Raw genomic sequence first — 21,456 nt, 5'->3', positions numbered from 1 at the left:
GCAGTGATTGAGCCTGGACACACAACAGTCAATGCCCTGAGGAAGACGTATGGCTTTATGGGTTGTGTGAGTGATTGAATGATCTCATTGTGCAAAATGCAGGAAATCCAACAGGATTATCCATCCTCAGATGAGAACGATCGGAAAGCAGTGAGCCAAAAATAGTAGTAATAATAATAATAAAGTTGGAGGGGACCTTGGAGGTCATCAAGTCCAACCCCCTGCTCAGGCAGGTAACCCTATACCATTTCGGACAAATGGCTGTCCAGTTTCTTCTTAAAAACTTCCAGAAGAAACTGGACAGCCATTTGTCCGAGCCATTCAGAGAATGGGTGAGGAACTTTCACAATGGCAGACTTGCAGGAAACTGATTGGGGAGTTCATTTCACTCTTGTAAATGTTCTGGGGGGGGGGTCCTAGGACATAAAATTAGGATTATTGTCCCATGAAACCATAATGCCCATCTTGACTGTCTATGTCCACATGAGTGATTAGGGCCTGCTGTTCCTTTTCTAGAAGTTAAGAATCCAGAAGCATTTTGCTATTTGAGAATTCTGCTTTTCTCATTTATTTTTAGTATATAACTACAGGGCTGACCATTGAGGAACTGAGAAGATGATCTAATGTTTAATGCAATAATAACAACTATCTGTGTATTTTAAATGAGGACCTAAATATTGATTGTTGTAAAAAGGGGGAAAGGGTTGGGCTCTAACATGCTGGCAGTTCTACTCATTCAAATAAATGGACACGAACTTTTAATTTCAAAACTAATATCAATTTCAAAAGGATTTAAAAGCAATTAACACATGCATAATCCTATGCATGTCTTTTTAAAAGTGAATTTCATGGCTCTAATGTGTCTTTTGTTCATGACTGTAAACCAGTTTTTTTTTTCACGTAAAGCATAAAAAATAGTTAAGAATATAAACCTCAAAAACCTATTACTGGAAATCCTCTCTTTTCTTCCCAGAGCGAGTTTTACTCCAGTTTTAAAAAAAGCAATACTCTGTAGTCAGTGGAATCCACTTGATGACAATTTGTTTTAGGCTTAGAAAATATTAGAAAGAACCTGCATGTGAAATTTGAAAGAAGGGCCATTCTATCCCCTATTGGCACTCAGATTGTGCTTCTGAATCAGTCAACAGAAAAACATGAAAAAAGTAAAATCTTTGAACAGAGTTTTCAAATATTTGAAAGTTACCTGTAGTTAGATATATAGCATTACACATACAATGTATATATAGCATTGAAAGAATATAGGAGAGCAAGATTGACATTGAAAACATTTATATATAAAAACCAGTCAAACATCATATAGTTTATTATAACATTAGCTAATCAAGAATATATAAGTATCCCTGCACTGAAGCAAATATGACTTAGAAACATTTTATAAAATGTTAACTTAGGCATTTTCGAGAAGCAGTGCAATGCATGTACAAGCATGACATTTAAATTATTATTATTATTATTATTATTGCAGCAAAGGCAATGCCACTATTTTGTAAAGTGCAAGTCTACATGAGATGAATACACCATGCAAAGCAAAAGCAACAGAACAAAAAAACTGGGGAAAAAAATTAGCGCACACACACATACAGACACAAAGCAAGTAAAAGCTCTTACTGTGTAACAAGCTCGCCAAAGTTTTCATCAGGGCAGAATTTTCGAGGACGGCCTCGTTGAATATGACGCCCACGTTTAAACTCTTCATCATCAACAGTCCAAAAGGACCCAAACTCATCCTCTACTCTGATAAAGCACTTATGCAGGGAGAGGTTGGTGCGAATCGCACCCTGGGATAAGACCAGCGGCAAACGAGATGATTTGGAAACAGAGGGGCACGGGATCAGGGAAACAGAACAGACATCAAATACAGGGAAAAGGAAAAAACAGAACAGAAAAAAACAAAAAGAAAATAAAATGCCATAAGCCTAAGCCAATGGATTGTGAGGGTTAATATGCATTGCCACCTACAAGCTACTAGCATGTGATGCAGAACAAACACCAAGCAAGCAAGGACAAAGGGGACTGCTGGGCATACAAATGGTAGTGATGAAATGTTCTCTTATTACTTCACCTCGACTGTGCCAAGGCGAAACCATCTGGGTTGATCTAGAACACCATCTAGCAGCCAAAGCTTCTATGTTAAAACTGTAAGCATGATCCAAGCTAGGCTAAGAAGTTCAAACATGGTGGACGTACCCACTGATCTTTTGTGGCCTTCGTTTTTGGAACTCTACTTCATCCACTGTCCATACTGCCCCTTTAACATTTTCTACTCGCACAAAACACTTGTGAAGGCTAAGATTATGACGCACTGCATTCTGCAGCAAGTATAAGAGAGAAAACATTGGGAAAAAAAAAACTTTCCATGAGAAAAAGAGTCTTAGCATTGTCAGCCGGCAAGTCCCCCTTTCCCTCATCCCGCCCGCCACACCGGACAATATAGTTATAACTTGTCAGATTTGCAAAAGAAAGATCATGAAAACCACCCTTTGAGTGCTTTGTTTGGAGCGACAATTGTAAGAATAGTTTAAATTTGGCAATAATACAACATTACAGTAATTTTATCCTTGTATATTACCAGGGACTTTTATTCAGTTAAAAACAATAGGGTTCAAATACACACACACACAAACACACATATATCTCCTCCTCTGAAAGAAGAAAAACTTCTGTATTCTGCTGACACCCTGATTCTTATTATATTTTCATGGCCTGGAAAGTTAAGAAATCTGAAGTAATTCTATATATTAATATGATGGGAATCCAACCAAAGCCTTGTTCTTTACCACATCTTCCAATTTCTGTTCCTCATTACTGGAGTTAGAACCATGAAGGGGATGATTTTAATATCCCATAATATTCATCATTTGTGGTTCAAGCATTGTTATCAGAATTATGAATCTTGTCATGTTTCTGACAACTTCATCAGTTGTCAGTTTAATCAAATCTTAATCGACTTTTAAAATTATTTATTCAATTTGCACACCACCCAGGTCCCAGTAACTCTGGGCAATCCACAATTTAGTCTTAGACTGAATTCATATGGAGTACTATAAAGTCCTCCATTATAGTACAAATAATGAAACTTATTTCTACCATATTACATTTCTGTCTTATTCTTTTAATCTCTAGCATCTGATTTATCAATTTTCATGATAGTTTTATCCTGTAAATTTAAACAGCCCTGGATATGTTTAAACTGATTGTGGACAGCTTTCTAACAAACTCTACCTAAAGGTGCACAATCATTCACAATTGAGACTCATCAGAAAAAAAGCAAGCAAAGAATATATAGGTTGTTAACACACATCTGCCAATAGTCAATGGGGAGGCTACTTTACAGGCATAATGCCAGGGAAATATATGGACAGATGTTTAAATAACCTAAAAGGCTAAGTCCCTTATATTCACGAATTCACGTCTACATAGTGAAAGGCTTTCTAATTCACTGTGCAAACCAAGGTTAGGCAAAACACATTTATCATATTAATTAAAACAGTAGAAGGAAGTCTGAGCCACAAGGGGTGGGGATTCCAAATCATTTCATATTGCACTTCCACAGCATAACTAATTTTCTTACTCTTGTAACACATCTGCTTCCTCAAAAGAGGCTAAACAGACAATCCATGTTCTCAAACAAATACAGGTTTACATCTATTTTTGGCAGAACATTAATAAATCACCAGAGAGTCCTATCATTATGTAGGTAAAAATTGGTGAGGAACCATGAAGCTCATTAGCAACTTCTGCTCATGACACATGAAAATTCAAGTCTTCAATGAGACAAAATCTGTTCTCCAATTCCTTCACCTCCATTTCCACTTAAGTAAGGATTCTGACAGTTTTGATTATTTCACTTTTGAAAATATGTTTAAGAATGGACAACAGCTTTCCTCCCAGGCTACTGCTCTTCAGTCAGGAGAAACCTGCTAACAGGATAGCTTGCATGTTTGTGTGTGCGTGCGAACAGCAGGAGGACTGTGCCCAAAGAAGCACATGCAAGATGGGGAAGAATAGGGCATAGAATTGGATCAACTGCATTTTCAGATTCATAAGAAAGTAAGGGATTACATTTATATTGTAATTCCATAACTGACTGTAGGAACAAAACCATGCAGACTTTCACAATCCCTTCTCATAATGCTTTTGTTGATAATGAAAAAGAAGATTTCTTTCTTTTTTGAATAGCTCTCAATGTATAGAAGGAATATAGCCAGGAAGGCAGAATTGCAAGGCTGTGTATGTGTGTGTATGTGGAGGAGGGAAGATATCATAAATTGGCAAGAGCAAATAACCAATATTATGTATGGGGAAAAGAAAACAATACAACATCAATGCAATTCACCTTCCAATAAAACTATATTCAATTGCCTAATAACTTGCCCGTCAGTTCTCCAAGATGAAATCAGTGAGAGCTTATACTTATTTGCTCTAAATTTCAATTTGGTCTAAGCAAACTTTGTATGATCTGAGTTGTGTTCCAGAAGACCTGAATTACATTCACAGTAATTGCATGCCAAATCTTTAGGCCATTCTCAGCTATGAAAGGACAAAAGTGTTTCTGAATAACACTGTTTCCATGGATCCTTATAATACTATGCCAAAATCTAAAGACACTAGTCCTTGGACAGCTGACTTCAGAAATAACTGTCTCTGCCAAAGATTTATACTATGTTTTGGCTTTGAGTAGTAATTATTTCCAATTAGATCAGATTTTGCAGCCAAGAAGCATAAAGACTATTATTCTCCTTTGATCTTTACTCCCATCATCAGGGATACTGAAGCATTCTATTTTCATTCAGCTATTTCACTAATCTAAAATGATAGTCATCTTCATATAAGCATATATTTATAATAAAACTTTGAAAATAATAATCATTTGAGAATTCCTCTGGATGTAAACAAAATCAAGCTTTCCTATATGACATTGAAAGTATAAATATGTTAAAGTATATAACATTTTTTTCTATTTTAGATTATTTTCTTCCAGAATAGAAAAAAAATATCTTGAAGCAATATTCACCAAGTAAAACTAGTGCCAACAGTAATTGTTCGATTGCAGAAATTTAACTTCCTTCCTTCCTTCCTTCCTTCCTTCCTTCCTTCCTTCCTTCCTTCCTTCCTTCCTTCCTTCTCCTTTTTTCTGGCAGATTATTAATTTCAGAACAGGACCTAATTTTATATTTTAATTTGTCACTTAAGTTTCTTTCTTCTTTTTCCTTTTCCAAGTTCATAATTTGGACTTTTGGTAATAGTTTTTTTTTTAAAGAAGCAAAATTTTTGGAATCATAAGAAACTAGCAAGTATGCACCAAGGGACGCTTACTTCTTTAAACATTATTCTATCAAATTCTCCAAGGACATTTGAAATTGAAGGGGCGGGGGATAAACAGCTTTTTGAGATTTAGGAAGAGAGAATATATTGGAAGGAAACTGCAAAAATATCCAGGTGCCAGGTGTGTTGCTCTGTATTGCAGCCAGATTAAAAGAAAGGAGTATTTTATGAGAATTTAAACACAGTCAGAAATTAAGTAAATGGAGCCAAACAACCGAAATTTAAAGCGCCAGGGGTATTTGTTAAATCACCAGCTTTAATATTTTTATTGGCTTTGCAAAAGGACTTTATGAATAGAATCTTTTCGTGCAAATCACAAACCCACCAACTGATTAATCATCCTTTCTTTTTGTATCTTAGCAGCTGATATATTTCACTACTAGGAGCAACTACAGAGATGGACTAGTTGTTCAATCAGAACATGCAGGAAATAAACACTAATAATAGGTATTCAAATTGGGGCATTTTAAAGGCATATATTTTTTTCCTGCCAAATAATAAAATGGGCAGATAAGAGGCATCCTATGTATATCAAAACAACTGCTCTGTATTTAGAAAACCACAGTCTTTTATATATAGTTAGGTATATTTTTGGCATTTTCTACTCTAGAACACTAAATTTAAAGCAAGAATCATACAAGAGAATACAGCATACCTTCCACGTTGCTGCATTGCGTCTGAAGTAGGCAAACATACGTGTGAACCAGTTGTAGATTTCATTTAGTGTTAGCTGCTTTTCTGGAGATTCAAGAATTGCCTGTCAAGCAATTAAAATGCAACCGTGATCAGAAAATACACTTGCACATTTGTCTGAATAAATAAAACAAAATGGAAGTCGGAGAAAAATAAACACTTGCACTGACGATGGAAGATTAGTGGTTGTACTTAATAGCAAAATGGCAAAACTGAAAATGGAATTATCTAATTGTTTTGAGTTTTATTTCTGTTTCCTTACGGAAATATTAATTTATTAGTCATTCAGAGAGCAGAATCAAAGAGAAACGCAAAACATTTCACTAGCTGATTAAAGCTTAGTAATTATTTTGAGCTCAGATTAATTCTAGGGATCAGAGATTACTATAGCTTGTGATAATTGACTTGCCATCTTTAAACAGGCTCATTTTCAGTGTTGTGTGAAATGAATTTCCTAATAATCACATCGTATTGTAATACTTAATCAAAAGCAATTATGGTATATGTATTGCAGTTGTGGGGAGAAAAAAAACCCTCATATAGCAACAGTGTCAGTATGCCTGTATTAGCTAATCATCTGTTCTTGCCTATAGCATCACATATATGTACAATCCTGGATTTCAGCAGGTTTTCAGGGATGGTATCGCTTACCTGCCTAATTAAAGATGCATATGTAAAGGGCGGCCTGACTTCTGCATTCTTGTAGAATTCTTGGTTCTGCGCAATATCTGCTAAATGAAGGCGAAGAAGGCTCCTGTTAGCCATGGCTCATAGTTTTGTCAAGTTGTATTTGAATGGGAAGAACTAAACCCTTTTTTCCAGCTGGCTTTCTAGTTACCTGAGGAGATGGGCACATTGTATTTATCAGAGTACCGCCTTCGGATGGGTCCAACGTTGTGCATGCTGGTAGTAGTGATGACAGAAGGTCCCTGGGTAACAGGAGTGATGGGTGCTGTCGGGGTGGTGGGAGTATGAGGTAAACTCTGTGGAGAAGCCTCTGATGCAGTCTTGGAAAGCGTGACATTAGAGACAAGATTCAACTATTGAAACAGAAAAAGAAACCAATTTCCTGGATTAACAAATACATTGCCCCAAATACCTTTTCATGCACTGACATGTTTTTTTTATTAAGACAGATTGAATATATTTTGTTACTCATACTCAATGGAAAAAAAATAAACAGTGTTAGAGTAGGACTGGGGAGATAACCTCAACTATGAAAAGTCACTTGTAAGATATAAATCAAACCAGTAAGAAGCATGCAATAAATTGATAAATAAATGCCTTCATAACTTTGTTCCCTACCTACTCCATCCCCTGCAGTAAAAACATTCTAATGTAGATGTGCATTATATGTTTACTGAGGGTTTTGAACATAATATGGGTAGATAACCTGATAAAGCCTTGTTTTTACATTTATATAGCTCAGCGGCCCCCAACCTTTTGGGCACCAGGGACCAGTTCCATGGAAAAAGGTTTTTCCGTGAAACAGAGGGGGTGTGGTTTTGTGTGCTGCCTGCATCCCACAAACAGGGCTTCACTTGTTTGCGTGGCCTGGTTGCTGGCATGCTGGGGCCCGGTACCGGTGCACGGATCAGGTGTTGAGGACCCTGACATAGCTGTATGAATGAGTGGGCAACAAAGACAGATTTAAAGTGAGGTTATGAAGTGGCAAGTGGAGAATACTGCAGATGAGCTAAACCCAAAAGAGTACAGGTTTCATTAAGGGGGAAAAAAATCCCTGGAAGTAAATTGATCAAATATTTACTTTCCACACTATAAGAGATTTTTTTTTAAATCTACCTTATCCTGAGTACACAATTGACCAGTAATATTATCTATAATTCTGGTAATCTGAGGCTATACTGTAATCACAAATATCTTTCATTGGAAATTCATTCTTTAAAAAGATTGGCATTTTGGGGTCAGTATGAAACCATTGATTTTCTGGCCTCAGAAAGAATTTAAGGAGGCAACGTGTTTCTCAGTCAGGCATAACAAATAACACCGGCTAAACTGGCTGGGTTTTTTTTTAGAATGTTTAAAGTTGAAGCTAGAGAAGACATACACTTCTTGACATCCCCACTTGGTCCTTTATAGTAGATGTTGCCTCTTTTAGATACAACCAAGAAAAACATGGGGATACCTGCATATATGTTGATGCCCAAGCAGTTCTGACCCTTGATAAGATCACGAAGACTGCAGACATATGTTTAACTTACAAGACCATCCTACTGAAATCAGTGGGTTTTTTCTTCTGAGCAATTAAGTTATAGGATTACATTGGAAAATAGCAGATTTTTCTTTCAGGCAAATTAACACAAAAGATTGCCTAAAGTACTTTAAAGTATTACAAATTAAAAGAATATTATTATATCTATACACCCAGACTTCTCATGGACTGAAAATCATAGATAATTGCCTTTCGCATTGAGGATTTAAGAATTTATATTGATGTCACCAATCCTTTCTTTGGGTTCCTTAAGGAAAATTAACTCCATTATTTTAAGGTAATTTTCTTATGAAACTATACAAAATGTCCTATACAAAAGACAGAAACTCTTTTTCTAATATCGTTTTCTAATATCTTGGGAAATTATTGTTATTGTTATCAATTACACTTTTAAAATGTAAATGTTCTTTTTGTTTCATCTATGGTGTTAGTACATTTTCATGAAAATTGACTTGTTGAAAAAAGGTTTTGACCACCAGATTCTTTATTTTCTTTCTGTTGATTTAAAGTAGACAATCAATAAAGCCTCTCACATATATTCTTTTGTTAGAGATACCTAAGTATCTTATAAATAATAAAGTTTTTTTATTTGCACTTTAATTTGAATACTTGAAGGGGGTTGGGTTAGAGGAAAAACAGAATGAAATAAATCAATATATAAAACCTACAAATGTTCACACAGAAGAGAAAAAGATTCTCTTAGGTAATCATCATGACAAGTCAACCGCCAGGGGAAAAAAATGCCTAACTGAATCTATATTTTAGCTCAAGTAATGCAACTGAAATAACTGAATCACGCATCTATATTTTAACTCAAGTAATGCGAAGTTTGGGTGCAGATACGCAAAACCAGACTGATCCAAGCTCTCAACACTCTCAACACTTATCATGATGGGTTGACAGAGATGGGAGGGAGTAAATAAATAAAACTTCTGGAGGATAGACAATAGAAAAGAACTGTTAGTCCATGTGAGTTCAGAGTTCATTGTTTGGCTGATGTCAGCAGACAATCCTACTCTGTGATCAATATAGCTACTATCAGAATTCAAGAGGCGCCTGGGAAAGCTCTTCCTTTAATGGGAGACGGTATCTGTCCTTACTCCAGACACTTGGGATACTTAGAATTGGCAAGCAGAACCTAGGAGTGTCCCTCTTCATTCATTTTCTTATTTATACTTCCTTCTGAGGAACTGTTCCTTCGTTTGTGCATACACCAACGAACAGCATTTCATTAGCAAAAGCAGCAGGGAGTGGGGAGAATAGGGGTAGAGGACACCGACTGCAGTGGCCTTCTTCCCCAGCTTTTTTTCTCTTCAGGCTATGATTATTATTATTGTTTGTAGCAAACAGCATCTATCTGAATGTCTCTGTATTTCTGGAACGTAAACAGCATTGAGGAGGCATTGAGAAAGAAAAGAAAACCAATCCTCGCACAACTTGATCAAGAAGTGGTACGATTAATTTGACAGTTTTTTTTTTAAATAGATTATTTTGATTTACAATATGCTTTTCTACGTGCAAGATGCTGAATTGACAACATAGTACTGAAGTGTACTAAAGGGCATGCTGGTCTGGAACTTTTTATCTTTGGTTTTTCAAAGGCTCTCAACGGAATGAGGATTTTGCTTTCAAAACAGTAATGCAATGAATAACACAAAATGACAGTCAGGGACTTCGAAGTGACCTATGACTGCATTCTCCCAAGCAGGTAACTAACTCGGGCAAAAGGGAAAGAGCAGATAGGCTACCCTATGTTCTTTTATTTGGGGAAACTGGATGATTGCATTTTGTTACGCCCTTCTGGCATCCATCCATCCATCACATATGATAAAAAGCACGGGGATAACAACAATGCAAAGTCTCCCTGAGAAATTGAATCTCCTCTATTTTATCTCTGCTCTTAAACAGCATGAGCAAATCTGAATCAATTTCCAGTGTTCTTGCACTGCACAAACTCAGAAGATTGGCTCTCCTGCTGAAAAGCACACGGATACTGTTTCCTCATTACTTTTCAAACCACTCAATTTCAAACAAGTTCAATTCTGTTTTTGCTGTTTAAAAGCTTAAACGTTTAATCTGTTTCTACTAGGAAGCTGGGGGAGGGGGTGAAAGGCCCAAAGGTCAACGTTCTCCAGTTAAATAATTTGAATTGAGTTAAATTTCTTGAGGCAGTCAGGGTAGGTAATACAACTAGAAATAAACACAAAAGTGAAGAAGAACAAAGGGAGGGGGCACCGCCTTGAACAGGCTCGACAAATGACACTGCAATTCACACCCACTGCTAGGCTGCCACTAATAAGCTAAAGAGGAAGCAGCCAATCTTGGCTAATTACCAGATAAAATTGTATTGTAAGGACTCTAATTAAAAGATGCTTATGGAGGTGATCTAATGATTAAACACTACATCCCAGTGACCCCACCATCAATGTGCAATGGCGTAAGATGTCACTGGAATATTTTGCAGAAACAGTAATTTTATTTCAAGGGTAAGGGAGAGGCCGTAATATTTGTAATAATGGCTACGAGGTAAACTCATTAAAACACAGTTCCTAAAGGAAGGCTGTGGCTTTCAGCATCTGTGGCCATTCCAAAGCAAAGTGCCAAATCTTGACAGAGGAACTGCAGTCAAGTGGAAAATTTCTGCCTGACCTCTGCTCTTGCTATTAATTTGCAGGAAAACTAATGACACATATACATATTCCCACAACATTTTTCTAATTGCTAATTTGCTAAAAGAGCCTAGTTCCCAAATTAAACCTGACTGCCGTCTGAGAAGAAAGGGTTGGAGAGAGGGAAAACAGTGAGAGCAGATGCCTAGAGAGCTTTGCGCTTTATCAGAGGTAACTGCTAGACTGGCAGAAGGAACAAGTTAAAAAAACCAAGACATGTCACTTACTATGAAAGTTTTGCTTTTCGAGCTTTTCTGTAAGGAGAGCCTCTTAGTGTTTTCACGACATAATGCGGAGAAGAGCATTTTATTTACATCAGGGATGCTTGATAATAGGCTGCTTTCACTGCCTCAACTACAGATAGCATTTATGAATAGGAGCACAACTAATTCAGGCGTGGTTCTGTTGTAATTGTCAACTACTAAGCTTCATTATAATTTATTAAACATTCATTGTTTAAACCATCAACTATGAAAAAGGCCTACAGTGAACTAAAGACAATTTTGTGGGGCAAAGGTCACAAATGGCTAAGAGTGATGGAATTTATTTTTTTGATTGATATGCCACATCAGTTTCTACTTAGAAACATCATTGCTTGGATTTGAGAAGTGGTTGATAAAGATTTTTCTCATACAAATAAGGTTCATTTATTGCAATTTATTTTCATCAAGTTGCTGGAGCTAACAAAAGCGAGTTTTTGAGGCAAGCTCTACTACTAGTGGCCTTAATTATTACAGTTAAGAGCTGTAATTTTTGGACTGTATAAAAGTATAGAAAACAACATAGGAATGAAAAAATAATCTATCTCTCTACCGCCAAAAATTAGTTGCCTTTGTGTTCTGCTAGGAACAAATTCTATACCAGCAAAAGCATATTCAGAAATATAAATTAGTTTCCTTTTGTCTGTGTGTGTATATGTGTTTAGGACACCATTTATAGAATTGCAACTTTGACTATCAAAGGGTTTTAACAATAAGGTATGTGATGTGTGCTCATGTAAACTTGGTTTATACTTGGTCTTTCTCACACCCCTACTCATGCATACATATATAATATTATTGTTCTACAGTGCATGAGCAAAGCTATCCATAATAGGCATATTTGCTTTTCTTCAAGTTTGTATTTGTTTATCCCTTTAAGCCTGCACTAATGCAACCTGAAGTAGCTCTTCTGGGGCCATCTGTGCTGCTTAAGGTCAAGGATTTCTCTGACATGGGTGCTCACTGTTTTATTTGGGGCTCAAACGGTTGCTGTAACTGGGTCTTGGGAATGGTGAAATGGAATGGCACTAATCTCAGCGAGACCTTGAAAGTGGATGGGTGTCAGGACTGTTAGATTTCACCCATGAACATTTTATGTACGCATCTTTAGAAAATATATATAACTCTACGAAACACAAGATTTGGCAGGCAATGATCACTTAGCAGGTGTTGTTATTGGCCAGGATACTGAAGGAAACCCAAGTTGAAGAGTGGGGACTTAATGAAAAACAGTATATAAAAACAGCTTTTTGTGTGTTGCACTTACAACTCTTTTTTTTTCTATTGCTACATACCATTATTTTTCAAACTATAAAGTAGAGCTACAGCAGCTAAAATGCTCAGTCATTACCTCACAGTTAAAAGGCTATTTTTAATGCTTTGTTTTTACAGTTGCTAAAAACAGGATTTCAAAACAATCATAATTGCTGTGGTTAGGGTAAAGGAAAATATATAAAAAATAGCCAACAGTTATGTCAGCTCGATAAAGATGGATGTACAGCCAGGTATGCAAAAAAGAAAAAAAAACTACCAAAGAAAGAAGAATGCATTTCTTCTTTCTTTTGTGAAGAAGCAATCTGTGGCTAAGCAGTGCCATCTAACAGCACCTGGCACCTTAGTTTTCCTCATCACCAAGAATGCTTGAAAATAATGGTATTACAATTATTATGTTACAATATACATGCTTGCATTTCTGTCGCATATACATGCATATATATAGAAACATATGGAAATCTAATGAGAGCACCCATGACAATAAAAAATACCAGTGCACAGTACTAGATTTCTAATTACTGTATATTGTGTAATGCTTGGTTGTAAATGGGGTCTCACTTGAGTATAAAAATTAGACTGAAACCAGAGAGCATCTTCTTGCAAAGTCATGGAGATAGACATGAAGACAGATAGCATTCAACACCACAGCAGCAGTATATATGGCATTCTTCATGGGAATACTTGGAGCTATTCACAATGACAAACTAAATCAGCTTGCGATAATCGTTTCCCAGCACTAAAGCATTCAGAATGTGCCAACTTTTAGTTGTTCCAACTCAGTGGCCATTAAAACTTGGCAATTTTAAGACTTGTGAATTTCAACTCCCAGAATCCCATGCTGGGCTGGGGGATTCTGGGATTTGAAGTCCACAAGTCTTAAAGTTGCCAAGTTTGGAGATCCCTGTTCTAACTGAACACTGAACTCTCAAGACATTGAATTACAGTGGAACAATCAACTCAAAATGTTTCAGTGTGCTTCATGCACCCCTACATTTGATCCGGCCAGAAACGGATGGAAACTAATCAAGGAGAGAAGCAACCTAGAACTAAGGAGAAACTTCCTGACAGTTAGAACAATTAACCAGTGGAACAACCTGCCTCCAGAAGTGGTGAATGCTCCAACACTGGAAGTTTTTAAGAAGAGACTGGACAGCCATTTGTCTAAAATGGTATAGGGTTTCCTGTCTGAGCAGGGGGTTGGATTAGATGACCTCCAAGGTCCCTTCCAACATTATTATTATTATATCTATGATAACCAAGTCATATTTTACAAGGCAATTCATTGCCCCCCAAAACTGTACCTGCTTTTGAGATTATCATGCTCATTTTAAGGTAGGGACCACTACTTCTCAAAATTTTCTCGTCAACTTTCCCTGATCGAAAAAGACCAAGTCAATTACTCTTTGGGGCATCAACATATATGCAGTTTTTAAAAAGAACTAGAATTTTAAGTTCCAATTTCTTTAAAAAAAATACAAAACATTACAATTAATTTATACCTTACATTTGATAAGGAGGAGAACAGAACGTTAATTATGGGGTGTAAAAAGGACTGAGTGCTGTGGTTTTGATCATCAACTGACTTCCAGTCAGAATTATATGCTGCTGAATGGATAAAGGCCAAACTTTATGGCTCTGTGATGTTATTCTTCTCCTATCCTTGCAAAGACAGCATATATGAAGAATACTGTATTTCTACATTTTGTAATTAATTTTCAAATTCTTCACCTATACATATTTTAATAATTTCTGATTTATTTGAAGATATCTGTAATAAAATTTCCTATATTCAATAAATGAAAAGAAGGCTGTTTCACTCCAATAACAGCGTCACACAATATAGTCCTGTCAGGCGCCAATTTTTACTTCTAACGTGTACGTTAAAGGATAAGGATTTATAATGCTGCCTATGAACGAAACCACTTTTCATACACAAATGCGATCTTTTTTCCAAAGGGTAATACAACAGTACATTTACATAAACTAATCCAAACAATCTATGCATTTGACAATGGCAAACCTCACACAGACTGCCTATTGTTGGTTTACATCTTGGAGTTCTTTATGTTGGCTTGTAACACTGCCCTAGCTGTCAAAGGTTTGACTTGGCCTCTAAATAAATGGTTATACAAGTGCTGTGCAGTGATATTGGACTGCTTTGGAAAAGAAACCTGCTGTGTACGAATTCAAAAGCTATTAATTTTTCAGTCAAAAATATTCATGCCTATTTCTTTTAATAGAGAAACACTGTGCAGAGCAACTGAGAGATAATGTTGACTAGTGGTGCAGAATTTTCAATAGAACAGTTAAAAATAAATTTAGTGGGAGGCCCCATCAAAGCTATAATTTTCCAGAATGTAAAACATTTTTAATACTGGTGAAGACAGTGCATCCTTCATTTCCTTTCCTTTGGTCAATTTTATTTCCTTTCTCTGCTGGCCCACTTACTGGTTGTGCAGCAGTTTTTACTCTGGAATCTCTGTTACTGCTAGTATTTATTAGCAAAAAAAAGTCCTGAATTTTAAGTAGTGAGCACTTGGGAGTGGACTAAATTGTTCTGGCCATATTGCTCTTGTACTCAAAGGGGAAATGGCCCTTCTGATATTTTCATCTTGCAGCTGACATTTAGCCATGCTGGTTGGTCTACCTTCTTTTTGTAGGGCTTTCTGGGGAAGAAGAGGGAGAGATAATAGTTATCCACAACTTACCTTCTGAAATACAGGTAGTCCCTGACTTACAATCATTTGTTTCGTGATTGAAGTTATAGCACTGTAAAAAGTGACTTATGACTGCTTTTCATACTTACGACCATTGCAACGTTCTCTATAGTCATGTGATCAAAACTGAGGCGCTTGGCAACTGGCAAGTATTTATGACAGTTGCGGTATCCTGGCACCACGCAATCACTTTTTGTGACCTTCTGACAAGCAAAGTGAATAGAAAAGCCAGATTCATTACTACTACCAGTACTAACTTAACAAGCGCAGTGATTCACAACCGTGGCAAGAAGGATGTAAAAAGGAACAAAACTCACTTAACAAGTGTCGTGCTTAGCAGTGGAAATTTGGGGGTCAATTGTGGTCATAAGTCAAGGACTACCTGTACATCATCTTGCAGCTGTTTAATCTTTTGAAGATTCTATTTGAAGGATCAGGATTGGTATGGGCTAGATGGGGTTGTTAGAGAACAATGAGGGAGGTAATCCAAAATCTTTGTAAAACAGTTCTAGCTATGTGTGGAGCACAACTCTCTTATGCACACAAGTAACCACAACTTCCTGAAGGCCCAGTGTGCAGCTTTGAGAGCTTTTCCCAGGTTGTCTATATGTGCATATATTATTTGCTGACAATATCAGCTAATGTATTTTCTGTGTGAGCACAAAGGAAATCCTCAAAGTAGTTGTCCCAACCGTGTGTGAAGATACTGTTCAAGCAGCTTTCCTTCACTTGTTATTCAAAGTACTTTTTTTCAATGATTTACACTCTCCTAAGATCTACCTGCTTCTTGATGCGACTGGAGATGCACTGCTATTATCTTTTAGAGAATATAGGAGAAGATCTGGGGATGGATCCAAGGAAAGAAAATAAAATAAACTTATTTCATATCATCCAAGCTTTCATGGGAGTTCCAAATTTAGGAAGACAGGATTACACAAGATGAAGGCTTTCTTAGCTCTGCCTTATATTTGAAAACAAGCACACAGTTTTTTTGCCACTCAAAAATATTCTGCAGAAAAATCTGCACATAGATTTGTTAAGACGGTGAAAGGGATCAGGGATTTAAATAAAATGCTTTATCTTAAATTAAAATTTAATTTACATATCAAAATCAGACTTGCTTATCCTAAAAGCTTATGCCCCCCCACAACCTTTTAAATATGAGGTTTTTAAAGTTTATTCCTCTCCTGGTAATACTCTGAAATTCCTAATTGCTTCATGTGAGTATTTTAAGCTGAAGGATTGATTTGCTACTTAGTTTCTTAGCTATATGTAGGTAAATGGCCTAATTTGATTTTACTTGTTGTATGAAAATTTAGTGCTGATGATCTACAGTTTGTATAAACTACATTAATCAGCAAGTAGTGATGAACCATAACAGCAAATTGGTTTATCAATTTTATTGTCATGCCGATTATAAAATAGCATGTAAGCAGGCATCTATCTTTCTATCTGACAGAAAGAAGAGATTCAAATTGAAGACTCAAGAATAACAGCAACCTGATTAGGTATAATTGAAAGGAAAAAAAATAAAATAGATTACTTTGCACATATCTTCCTGGAAAAGACATATTATTTTTTCAGTTTTCTTAGGAATTAAATCCTTAACTCTATGTGGACCAGTAGAGGCTAAGTCATAAAATATGCAGTGGGATAGGTGTGTCAGCCAAATGATGGGGAACTTACTTTGCAAATATTGTAGTGAATTTATTTCTTGAATAATGCTCAAGAAGTGTGCTGTTATGCAAAAAAGCTAACCTTATAATAAATCTCTTTATTTTTTTAAAAGGCAGAAAGGCTATTTATTATGTTGTGTTCATAACAGACTAAGAGAGCAATCTTTCTAGTAATAATTGATATACTAATCTTGTTATTTAGAAATGGTCTGTATTTGCAGTGCCCTCTCGGATACAAAGAATCAGCAGAGGCAAAGCTTTATGTACTCTGTGCAGATACTTACAGGCTGAGGGGTAGCTTTTGGTTCAGTTGATTTCACATGCAGGTGTGTCATCATTGCTTGTAGGCGGTCCTTGTCTTTTGCAAGCTGAACAGGAAAGGGAAATGTAAACATGACTTTTGTGAACAGAATCCAGAACGGCTCTTCTCTATTTAAACCCTGGCGTTGTAGCTAGCACATGACAGGAAAAGTGCACAGTATTACTTTCCTGTGATTTGGAAATGTTAGAGGAGCCCACATCCCTCTCTGGCATTTCTTTAAAAGCAAAGCAAAACTTTTGGTGCTGGGTATCAGGTGTCAAGTGCATTGGAGCACTTGACTCAAGCAGGTCTAGTCCTTCCGGCTCCAGGAGAGATTGCTGAAGTAATGAGGGAGAAAATGAAGGAATTGCAGTTACTATCCAACCTCAGTGCTAAGACACCCAAGGTTTGTTAGCTTTAAAGCAGGGGTGTCAAACGGCTGGCCCAAGGGCTGGATGCGTCATGCCGAAACCGCACCCATCCCATTGCTGGCAATGGGAAAAAAAGTCACAATACATTGCGACATGTCACGTGACGTTGTGAGTTTGACACTCCTGCTTTAAAGCTTGTCTTCTCCTTTTCTATAATATCCCACTCGGCACCTTTTTAAAAAAGACTTGGCTACATACCCTCCATTAGGTGAGGCTGACATGTAAAACATTAAATGGAGAGTCAGCTTTAGGGAAAGGGAAAAGCAACCATTTACAGAAGGTAAATGTTTGTTCTCTCACAGAAAAGATTTCACTGTGGAGGAGAAAAATCAACAAGCTTTATTTTTCACATTTGCTTGTGTAGCCAAGAGGATACATCCTAGCCAAGTATGTTTTTTGTTACCAAGTTTTTTTTTGTCTTTTAGTACAGACTGGATGATGCACATATTAAAACTGAATTGTAACTCATAAGCCAACTTGCATGGGGGTTGTTCTCTTCCTGACCCGTGGGTGTTAAATATAAAATACAAGGATAGCTCCAGCCACTGATAAAATTCTCTCCCACACCAGCCTTTTCACTCTGTTGATGAAACATCCAGGCAGACATATTCATATGATTCAAACTCTAATGTATTGGAGCAATGTAGAAGCCCCAGTAAATTTTTAAAAAAAAGAAGTTGAAATATGAAGTTCTTTTTTTGAGAGAGAGAGGTCTTTACATTTTTACAATCTCACAAGTTTTAAAAAGTGATAGTTCATATGCCTAAACCATTTGCAAAAATATAAAAATTACTTGATGATTCAGCATCATTTAAAAAGTATTATTTCACTGTCTCTAGGGAGGGAAAAAGAAAAAAAATATTGTATGTTTCTGAAGAATCCTTCTATTCCCTACCATTCAGCTTCTTGAATGAAAAGCAAAATGTTTTCAAGAAGAAAAAAAAAGAAAGTTCAGTTGCCTTTTGGATTTAACTTTAAACTTTCCAAAGCCTCAGTGAAAAGATGGGAGTCATCAATAATATTCAATCTTAACAATACCAGCAAGTTTCTAATTCTTGCCATTCTGAATAATTCAGGAAAGTGATAATGCCTCCATAATCACCAGGTCAAAATCCAGGATGAAATGCTAATGGTTTTTTATACATATATTTGTCTAGTCAGCATAGAAGTGGGCATGGGGAATAGTTGGCATAGTCCAATAATACCTGGCAAACCCACTTTCTCTATTCATGCATTATAATCTTGGGGTTATTGTAATGCATTCATGGCTTATCCTCAGATGCACATAAGATTTTGCTACAGTTGTCTGAGGTACTCACAGAAGAGGGAGAGACCACACAAATGAGAACAGGGCTATCTTTTTATTGGAAGCCTACTGACTTACAGGTAACATTGCAAAGTAACAGTTGCTCTACATATCTATCTACATGTTTGAAGTGGTTGACCCAAATATTTTTCACTATGATATTGCCAACTGTTCACTAAATTACAGGCCTGGAAGATTTGTCCAGTGTAAAAGTTATTCCTTCCGCCTGATTGAAATGAGGACTTTTTTTCTCAGTGAAAATGAGGAGAAAGATAAGAGGCAAGATGTGCATATTATTTTATGCCCAGTTCTTCTGAAAAGAAGCAGGACCCAAATGTAAATGGATCCAGCTATTTGGAATTAAGAATTTTCAAATTCCTACTTTATATGATCAGAAAACTGATTAGGTTTTATACACTGCTCAACTATAAATTATTATAAGTCAATGCAGGACAGCAGATTCATTGTTCTGCTCTTGAAAAAGAGTTATCAATTCTCTTATAGTGCCATCATCTTCCTTGAGGCTAAAACTGGGATCCATTACCTCTTCCACTGTCTAGTTGGAATACAAAACATGCTGGACTTAGTATGAATAAAGATCCTGTCCAATTCAGCATATCAGTAACAAGAATAACCTGGTTAACAGAAATGTTTGCGGGGCATGATGGCTTGCGTGGTTAGGATGCTGGTTTGACTAGCAGCAAGGTCACATTCAAGACCCAAGTGCTGCCATGGGGTTATGTATGTGAGCTCACATCCTTTGTTCCAGCTCTTGCTGGGAATATGAAAGGAGCCCCCAACTGGGCATCCTCTAGGCAACGATAATGTCACTGGCTAATTCTTTCAACTTGGAAGCACCTCAGGCCTTCCGACACAAGTGCAAAAATCCCCTCAGAAACATTACAAAGGTTGACTTCCTAGAGGAAAAAATGGCCACATTGAACATTCAAACCATTTTATCCCAAGGGTATCTGCTCCTCTAATAAAATCAACATACAGGTAGTCCTCGGTTGTTAATGACCATTTGTTCAGTGACCATTTGAAATTATGAGGACACTAAATGAGGAGCCTTGTAACTAGTTCTCAAAGTTGAGGCTGTTGCAGCATCTCCATAATCACATGATCACAATTAGGAGCGGAATGAGATAAGTGCTTTAACCAGTGAGGAAGCAGTCACAGCTCCTTCCAAAAAGCCTTCTCTCCTCCTCCTCCCCCCAAAAAGGTTCACATGTAATGGTGGTTGGATAATATTTACTTTTGAACCAAGTCATTATCATGAAAAAGCGTTCTAGTCTGTTTCTCAACACAGTTCTACATACTGGTGTTGATAATGAACTTCCAGATGTTTAATTCTGGATTCATGGACACCTTTTAGATCAGAGTCTTTTTGACAGATCTGTCCTGGGCTAGTAATATTAAGTCTCTGCATCCCACTGTTTACCAGCCGTGTAAATGTTGGAAGAAATCTTGCAGAAATTTGGCAGGGAGCTAATGCAAATGCCTTTTGCTAAGAAACAGCTGCAACTCAGTCTACTTTTGGCTCTGGCCTGACTACACCTGGAAAATAGACCTTGACAGTTTTTAATTGTGTTCCTGTACATCATGTTAGGAAAAAGATTTTTTACCCCTGCAGTGGTCCTAAACTGGTATATAGGTAGTCTTATCCTATGGAGATTGAGCCCGTCTATGGAAATAATCAATGTTATTAAGATCTGCTCACATTTTCGAGAGAGCCTTTACTGTTGCATCCCAGGACAGAATGATAAAATTGTCACTGGGCAGAATAAAGATAACACAAAATCATCTTTACTGGTGGATATTGATTGGCAATTGGAAACTCAACTATAACTCACAAAAGAATAATTCATAAATTGGACAGGGACTAATTTTCTATTTCCTTTAAAACCTTCTACCTGTGCTCTAAATTCAAATTCAGTCCTTGCACTTCTTGAGTTAAATGAATAAAACCTGGATTTGAATGAGGACAAGGGAACAAAGATTATTTTCAATTCTTTTTAACTGTTGGAAGGAATGAACAACAGAAATTACAACTTCAGCACTTGTGCATTTATACAAGTAGTGAGAGCCTTGAATGAAATTTGCTTTCCTTTAAACTTGAGTGAAATTAGCTTTTCTTGAAGACGTCTAGAAAGTTATTTTGCAGCTCTTCATTGACTGTATTGAAATACTAGTATTTTGAACATTGTTTTATTTGGAATGGGGTGTTGGGGGGAAAGGAAGGGAGAAAATATATCATAGAGATGGCATGGCAACAATTTTACAGGAAATAAAATATAGGTTATGGAACCAAAATCTTGAGATAAGAAGATAAATGGGATTTTTAAAAAGTAAATTATGTTGTAAAATATAAATTATAATTATCAGGAAAAGTAACAACAAAAAGTTGAAGATGATTTTTCTCTAAAACTATTTGAAGCTCTAAACGACTAACTCAGTAAAATTTCAAATGTAATTATCTTTTGCACTTAGCCCACGGCTTACCACATATCTCTACAGTGTCATCTTGCATACAAAAATAGGCCACATGT

At 36.6% G+C, this 21,456-nt stretch overlaps 1 protein-coding gene across 1 annotated transcript in view; it reads right to left on the bottom strand.

Annotated features, from left to right (window-relative positions):
• Nucleotides 1–21,456, bottom strand: part of FOXP1 (forkhead box P1) — an 82,364-nt gene that overhangs the window by 13,493 nt on the left and 47,415 nt on the right. The window contains exons 5-9 of the mRNA XM_015822368.1: nucleotides 17,154–17,237; nucleotides 6,878–7,079; nucleotides 6,691–6,770; nucleotides 6,002–6,103; nucleotides 2,209–2,330 (exon numbers count right to left, since the gene is read on the bottom strand). Coding sequence (XP_015677854.1) covers nucleotides 2,209–2,330; nucleotides 6,002–6,103; nucleotides 6,691–6,770; nucleotides 6,878–7,079; nucleotides 17,154–17,237 — 590 coding nt within the window. The remainder of the gene's footprint in view (nucleotides 1–2,208; nucleotides 2,331–6,001; nucleotides 6,104–6,690; nucleotides 6,771–6,877; nucleotides 7,080–17,153; nucleotides 17,238–21,456) is intronic.

The sequence above is a fragment of the Protobothrops mucrosquamatus genome, unplaced genomic scaffold (assembly GCF_001527695.2).
Source record: "Protobothrops mucrosquamatus isolate PMUCROS unplaced genomic scaffold, P.Mucros_1.0 scaffold1537, whole genome shotgun sequence".
NCBI lineage: Eukaryota > Metazoa > Chordata > Lepidosauria > Squamata > Viperidae > Protobothrops > Protobothrops mucrosquamatus.
The sequence above is the reverse complement of the archived record's forward strand: the minus strand, read 5'-3'. Positions and strand labels throughout refer to the sequence as shown.